This window comes from Triticum dicoccoides, chromosome 7A, assembly GCF_002162155.2.
Source record: "Triticum dicoccoides isolate Atlit2015 ecotype Zavitan chromosome 7A, WEW_v2.0, whole genome shotgun sequence".
NCBI lineage: Eukaryota > Viridiplantae > Streptophyta > Magnoliopsida > Poales > Poaceae > Triticum > Triticum dicoccoides.
This window is the reverse complement of record NC_041392.1, coordinates 55470638-55478347: the sequence shown is the minus strand read 5'-3', so window position 1 is coordinate 55478347 and position 7710 is coordinate 55470638. Positions and strand designations below refer to the sequence as shown.

At 43.6% G+C, this 7710-nt stretch overlaps 2 protein-coding genes across 2 annotated transcripts in view; both read left to right on the top strand.

The window, feature by feature from the left end:
• The window catches only part of LOC119331874 (protein arginine N-methyltransferase PRMT10-like), a 3241-nt gene extending 490 nt beyond the window's left edge, over positions 1–2751 (top strand). Inside the window, exons 2-9 of the mRNA XM_037605052.1 lie at positions 1–144; positions 248–440; positions 681–786; positions 1034–1223; positions 1694–1879; positions 1956–2039; positions 2155–2337; positions 2483–2751. Of these exons, the coding sequence (XP_037460949.1) occupies positions 1–144; positions 248–440; positions 681–786; positions 1034–1223; positions 1694–1879; positions 1956–2039; positions 2155–2331 (1080 nt within the window). The 3' untranslated portion in view covers positions 2332–2337; positions 2483–2751. The remainder of the gene's footprint in view (positions 145–247; positions 441–680; positions 787–1033; positions 1224–1693; positions 1880–1955; positions 2040–2154; positions 2338–2482) is intronic.
• An 861-nt stretch (positions 2752–3612) lies between these two features.
• On the top strand, positions 3613–7421 carry LOC119329418 (superoxide dismutase [Fe] 2, chloroplastic-like). The gene is made up of 8 exons (XM_037602459.1): positions 3613–3901; positions 4010–4198; positions 4347–4518; positions 4625–4698; positions 4790–4816; positions 4891–4914; positions 5011–5187; positions 6917–7421. Exons 1-7 carry the CDS (start codon positions 3731–3733, stop codon positions 5134–5136), a joined length of 783 nt encoding a protein of 260 aa, XP_037458356.1. The 5' UTR covers positions 3613–3730; the 3' UTR covers positions 5137–5187; positions 6917–7421.
• The last annotated feature ends 289 nt before the right edge of the window (positions 7422–7710 follow it).

Genomic DNA, 7710 nt, shown 5'->3' with positions numbered 1-7710 from the left:
CCCGTCGACAAGGAGGTCGACTTCGCCAACTACTTCTGCACCTACGCCTACCTCTACCACCAGAAGGAGATGCTCTGCGACCGCGTCCGCATGGACGCCTACCATTCCGCCGTCTTCCGCAACCCCCACCACTTCCGCGGCAAGGTGAGAACAAACGGCCCCTCCCTCCCCGTCCCGCGAATCGATGGAAGTCCGAGGTTTGCTGTAATTTGGGGCTCCGGCTTGATTGATTTGGCGGATCTGTCAGGTGGTTCTTGATGTCGGCACCGGGAGCGGCATCCTCGCCATCTGGAGCGCTCAGGCCGGCGCCAGGAAGGTGTACGCCGTCGAGGCCACCAACGTGGCGGAGCACGCCCGCGAGCTCGTCCGCGCCAACGGGGTCGCCGACATCGTCGAGGTCATTCAGGGGACCATGGAGGACATTGTGCTGCCAGAGAAAGGCGAGTCTTGTCGTTTCTTGAATCCCTGTTACATTTGTTCGTTCCTGAATCGATGTCAAACCTTTGAAAGTACTGGTCTTGGCTGGTGGAGTGATATCCCAGCAATATTGTTAACAACAAAAATGCCAAGTCTTTCATCTTGAAAGGGGTTTTTTGTTCCAAGTCTTATCAGAATATGGAAGATATGATGTATATTGAGTATTGATCAGTTTGTTGTGTGTATTGTTTTTGAAACTGCAGTTGATGTCATTATCTCTGAGTGGATGGGCTACTATCTCTTGAGAGAATCCATGTTTGATTCCGTCATATGCGCACGTGACCGCTGGTTGAATCCAGGTGGTGTAATGTAAGTAAAGAGAAGCATTCTTGAATTTTAGGCTTGCTAACATGCCCTGTACTGGTTTGGAATTTTCTTACCCAGAACTGTGATTGTTATATGTAGCCTGATCAAATAGTCTGTAAATCAAGTTAAATTAACAAACATACAATCTTAAATGCTTTGTTTCTGAAAGATAGCAATCAAGACCCTCCTGATTTTGTTGTCTGCACAAATAAAACGCAGATGCACCTAATGCACGATCGATCTTTTGCAGGTATCCTAGTCATGCTCGGATGTGGTTAGCTCCAATAAGAAGTGGTTTGGGTGACAAAAAGATGGAAGATTTCGAGATTGCTATGAATGACTGGAATCATTTTGTTGAGGACACTCAGGCTTATTATGGGGTCAACATGAATGCCTTGACAAAGGCATATCGTGCAGAACATGAGAAGTTCTATCTCAAGGTATCTCTTAGCACAAAGGCATCATATTTTTGTCTTTTTGTTGGATTGGCATGCTTTTGGTCTGAAAAAATGTGATACATCTATACAAACATAAGTCTTATAATGATATTTTTTGAAGTAGCTCCTATGAATTTATATTCATCAAAAAGGACAAAGTCATGCCAAATGTTTGTGTAGTTCTTTGTTTCTCAAATAACTCCAGTCTTGGGATGTAAAGTTTAGTTTTTTTTTGAAGCTTATAAATGACTTGCACCTAATAGGCCTGTAATATACTGTACTCCCTCCGTCTGGAAATACTTGTCGACGTATTTTAGTTTTAGATACATCTATTTTTATTCATTTCACCGACAAGTATTTTCGGACGGAGGGAGTATTTCACAATTAATCACTACATACTTCAAGTAAGGACCCTCAGTTCTTTTTACAAGACATTTCTCACTTCCATAACCATTCTTCCTATTCTTCTGCAGTCTTCGATTTGGAACAATCTTCATCCGAACCAACTTATTGGGCAACCTGCTGTCGTCAAGGAGATGGATTGCTTGACAGCAACCGTTGAAGAGATTCGAGAAGTTAGAGCACAAGTTACATTGCCAATCAACCAGGATAGAACAAGGCTAGCTGCATTGGCTGGGTGGTTTGATGTTCACTTTAGAGTATGTCTAGCTGAATTATTTCACAGATTTCTCATGTTTTACTCAATGGAAGACACTCACTATTTTCCACTTACAGGGTAGCAAGCAAAACCCTGCAGTTGAGGAAGTTGAATTGAATACAGCCCCAGATGAGAATGGTGGGACACACTGGGGTCAGCAGGTTGGTTTTCTAGAATATATATCACTATCCTTTTCTGTTGTTGCTGAATTTTCTAACGGCAATCATATCAAGTTGCCTGTCAGTCTGTCTGACAGCCATTTGTTTCTTCCCCAAGGTGTTCTTGATGACTCCAGCTCCGAGAGTAAATGAAGGGGACAGTATCAATGTTTCTTTCTCGATGGTTCGCTCGAAAGAGAATCACCGGCTTATGGATATGGATATCACCTATGAACTGCACGAGGCATCTGGAAGGAAGCTACCAGCAGTCGCAACCAAGATTTTCTTAGAGTAGAGCAAGGTCTGGCTCACAGAACTGCAATACGCTTTTGAATTATACCCATTCAGTTTTTAGCGTCAAGGTGCACAATACATTTGGGATGAAGCACTTTGGTTAATGGTTCAACACCAGGATTTAACCTAATTTTTTTTTTCTGTTTTAACAGATCACTGACTGGATCTGACTCGGTTGATGGGATGTCAGGGCATTGTGTGCTATCATGTGTCGTGCTGCCGTATCAAAAACCTTGCCCACAGTTCAGAGAAACACTGGTCCCCGGTGTGTTTGTTTTTCATGGTATGGCCTAATGGCCAACCTTTGTGTAATACATACTATGCGGGGTTTGTAACAGTGATACCATGAGGCATGATCAAGTGCCAGAGATTTTGTTTGTTGTATCAGTAATTTATTATTGTCATTTGATTGGTTGAATGATTCGAGCTGTTGCCTCTAGATTAGAAGTTGGTTTTCCGTGCCTGTCAATTAGTTCAACTTGGGTTCACTGAATTTTAAAGCGAAGATGCAACCAATCTGAGCTGTTATTCAGTGAGATCCTATACCTAGTAATTCAGATTGACAGAAGTTGAGGTATTTCTGGATGAACTCTTTGCACTGACAGCAAACTAAGGTGTTTAGAGATAAACTAAAACCATGTTCTGAAAGTTTTTTTTTAATCTTTGCCTTTTGACATTTAAGTTTTGAAAATTCCGAAGTGATAGCATTACCATTGTGAGTGCATTTTGTACTTCTGTCACAGATTTTGCTTGCTGTATCAATAATTTTGTTGGTTTTCCTTCCAATGCCTGTGATGTAACTTTCGTGCAACTGATGTGTTTGTGCTCACTACATTTTAAAGGGAAAGATAGACTGAACTGTTTTTGCTGTCAGTTTTAGCTGGTCGGTAATCTAGTTCCATTTTGACTATAACTAGATTGGTTTGAATTTCCATAAAAAAGGTTGATTTGAATTTCCCTAAAAATGTTTGGTTTGAATTTCCCTAAAAAAGATTAGGTGTGGCTAGATCTCAGTCGATTGAGATTTAACCAGGTCTCTATCATGTGATAGAACATATAAGAAAGGAGAAAGAAAACATAAAATAATTCTTTTTGCACGGATCTTCATGTAAGATCCAACGAATATAGCATCGACTGAGACCTAGTTAAGTCTTAATCGACTGAGATAAGCAGATTTGGTTTGAATTTTGCTGACAGTTTTGAAAACTCCCCGAGTGATGGCATCAACATTGTGAGTGCATTTGTCAGTTCACTTGCTCATACTCAGCTCAGTCAGTAGCAGCTAGCAGGCACTGTGAAAACGATAAGGTTTGGACCAGCCGAGCCGGCAGCCACAGCCTCTCCCTCTCCCTCCCGAGCGCCGGAGCTCGTCTCCTCTCCTCGCCGGCGCCACCGCCCCCATGCTCCTCCCAATGCGCGGCCTCCCGGCGGCCCCACCCCGCCCGCTCGCCCACCCACACACCGCGCCCGCGCCGCCGCCCTCGCTCCTCGGTCCCCGGCGCCGCCGTCCGTCCCGGAGGCTCTCCAAGGTCGTGTCCTACTACGGCCTCACGACTCCGCCGTACAAAACCGTAAGCACGGCCGTCTTATCTTTCCCGGCAGATTCGCCCGCCGCCGCGCCGCCATTAAAGAAGATGCCACCTCCAGCTTCAGCTTCAGCTTCGCGTGGTTTCTTGCAGGACGCCCTGGAGCCGTACATGAGCAGGCGGGCGGTGGAGCTGCACTGGGGCAAGCACCAGCAGGACTACGTGGACGGGCTCAACAAGCAGCTCGCCATCAGCCCGCTCTACGGCCACACCCTCGAGGACCTCATCAAGGAGGCCTACAACAACGGCAACCCGCTGCCCGAGTACAACGACGCGGCCGAGGTGATGCCGCGCACTGAGATTTCATCTTCTGGTGGTAGCTTTCAGCTTCATTTACTGTTGCAGACAGATAGCTGAAACAGAGGGGATGCTGCTGTACTGTATTTGATTGCTGCAATTCTGAACATGTATGTTATACTGTGGTGTGTAGGTCTGGAACCATCACTTCTTCTGGGAATCGATGCAGCCGGAAGGCGGCGGCTCGCCCGAGGCAGGTGTGCTGCAGCAGATCGAGAAGGATTTCGGCTCCTTTTTTAATTTCAGGGAGGAGTTCATGCGCTCGGCGATGTCGTTGTTGGGGTCTGGTTGGGTTTGGCTTGTCTGTAAGTCCCCCTCCATTACTACTGTTTCTTTCAAGTACAGACAGGCAATATCTGTCTGAAAGTCCGGTTAATGTTCATTCACAGCTGAATGTTTTGCGCATTGCAGTGAAGAGAAGCGAGAGGAAGCTTGAGGTGGTTCACACGCGAAACGCTATCAACCCACTTGCTTTTGGAGATATTGTATGTTTGCTCAACCCTTTTCTGTCGAATTATATGAGGCATTTCCAATTTTAATCTTTGCAATGACATTCCGTGTCTTCTTCTCTTTCAGCCAATCATCAGCCTAGACTTGTGGGAGGTAAGGGAATTGAAGAACCTCTGTTTAGATCCTACCATGCGCCATGTACTGACATTCGTCTTTATCCTTTTCAGCATGCTTACTACTTGGATTACAAGGTACTCTGCTAGATCCCATTTTTCTGCTTGCTATCAAAACTTTAAAGTTAGTACTAATATACCTGAAAACCGTTCTGGTGCTTTTTAATGATGTAGGATGACAGGCGAACATATGTGTCAAACTTTCTGGATCACCTTGTCTCTTGGCATACTGTCACTCTACGCATGATGCGCGCGGAGGCTTTTGTGAACCTTGGTGAACCAACTATCCCAGTGGCATGAGATGATATGGACATGACCTGGAGTTGTCTCTAAATATGTCAATCTCACGAGGTAATAAGTTTTGCAGCATTATACCTGGCATATGTGCATCTTATAATCAAGTAATATACGATTCAATTCCCTGCGCATGAGGTGGTATATAACTAATCAAATCAGGGTTCAGGGCATCTGTACCCTATGATGTTTCTTTTTCTAGCTATGAAGTAAGTACTAGAAGCATTATGTCTGCCATATTTGCAGCTTAATCACGTAATATGCCTTTCGATTCCCTGCGCGTAAGGTGGTATATGAATAATAAAGCAGGGTTCAAAGTATTGGTGCCCTATTATGTCTCTTTTCCAACTATGAGGTAAGTGGTAGCATGGCAGTACCAGAAGTTCTGCTGCATTATTACCAGGGATGTTGATATACCATGTAATGTTTGCACTTTCTGCACAAGTGACAATAAAGCTTCTCTTGAAAAGCTAGCGCATAAGGCAATCAAATATTGGGTTTCAGACTTAGGCACATACAGTTGGGAAGATCAAGGTAGTATTGACTTGACGCTGTTTCTTTGGTTGAGGACTTGAGCTAGGGAGTAGGAAGCATGCAGCTTGGAGGCCAGAGCAGAAAAACATAGTGAAATTTCACTGCATCTTAGTATTAGAATGTCCAGGGGTATATATGTAGGCATGTAGCAGGTGGGGTTGCATTGTTTCTTTTCTTTTTGGGGTGTGCAGTTGATTAGGTGTCTGACTGGACGGATTTTGGTTTTCACAGTTTATGGCCGGAGAAGAGACGTTGTGAAAAGTCACCTTACATCGTTCTCATGAACAAACTAGTACCATCAATATGGATATATGGTGTTAAACTTTACCAGTGATATCATTTTATCTGCGCTAACTACTTCACAACTTTTTAAATTGGTAGACATAAGTACCTTTTCTCAGTAGCAGCAATAGTAAGCTGAACCTGAAGAAAATATATATTTTTTCTTCCGGACCTTAACTCCACATACCAGTAAGAAGAACTCCTGTCGAGATTTTTTTTAAAGTTTCAAAGTACCCTACCTCGTTCTTTCCCATGAACAAACTACTAGGTGTCACGAATATGGATATATAGCCTTGAACTTTACTAGTGATATCATTTTATCTGTGTGAACTACTACTTCATAACTTCTTAAAATGGTAGATAGAAGTACCTTTTGCCAGTAGAAGCAGTAGTAAGTTGAACTTGAAGAAAAAGATAGTTTTTCTGCTGGGCCTTAGTTAATCTACCATGCCCTAGTAACAAGAAACCCCGTTGAAGATCTTTGTTTTAAGTAATCTTGGAGGTTATATGAAGTAAGATGGAGGTTTTATGTAAGGTTATCCTTTAACATGGACTCTCAACCTGCCACATCTTCTGAGTCTTGTCCATAATTACATTTTGCGGAGATTTTAGCCATAATTACACATCGTAAGCATCACACTATGCTATATTCTAACAACAAAATGATTAAACATCATACTCTGCTATATTCTGACAGCAAAATAATCAAACATCACACCATGCTATATTCTGACAACAAATGATAAATCATATCACTGAAGAATCCACTAGCCCTATTGCTTTCAGGCTTTCCATGTCCTGCACTGAGCTATTCGATGCAATGTTCTTGCACCCCATTCTATGTCGCAATCCCCAAGGCCCACGTTTGTTTTAAACACACCAAGTGGTCTGCTAGTCTTCCTTACATAGCAAGGCAAAATGTTCAGGCCTTGTAAAATATCCTGATTCCTTTTTTTCGTCCATTTGTCAGGGATGCCAAGGAAAATCCTGAACCACATCCTACTGGATGAGACGGAGAGTTTGCGGGGGGCAGCCTGATGTAACCACGTCATGCAATGCACGGTGAACAAGTAAGCTCTGCCTGGAGATAAGACAGCTGATGTTTCGTCGTTGTCCTCATTCGTCGCTACAGGGAAGTGACCTCCCATTTCAAGTTATTATGCGGTAAAAGCAGAGATGGACGCTTCAGAGCACGGGCACTTGAGTTTAGACTTTAGAGTACGCGCCATCGATCTAACTTGTGCTTGAAGCCACAGAACTTTATGTCTTCAGAACAATCTCCCATGGTGCTGTTAGAGCAGCCCCTAGTTTTCCACCGATTGTAGGCATAGCTTCATCATTCTGTTGCAACAGAATTCTGCCATGGTGCGCCGAGGCATATGCCCCATGAATGTTTGCCTTGCTCAAACATATTCTTCTTTTTCATCAATAGTCTCCGCCCGATTCTTTGGAACATATCGAATGGTCCCTGCGCAGCCACGGATGACTTCTTGTATACTTTACAGATCTTCTAGATGCTTGTCTCTTTTCGACGGTTGAACCAATGCCTTTTTTTAAGCAAAAAGGCTAAGAAAAAGTTTGTACTATTATGTCGACGGTTTGCACAAAGAAAACCAGCGTGCAGCTTCCTGAGCTACTGGTTGGCATGGCAGGTTAACCTGCTCAACCAACATATATCGGCCACAACAGTATGGGGAATCATTAGTAGGTTGCACATGTTCATTCCAAAATTTCAGATGATTTCAGGGTGGAAAAATAAAATAA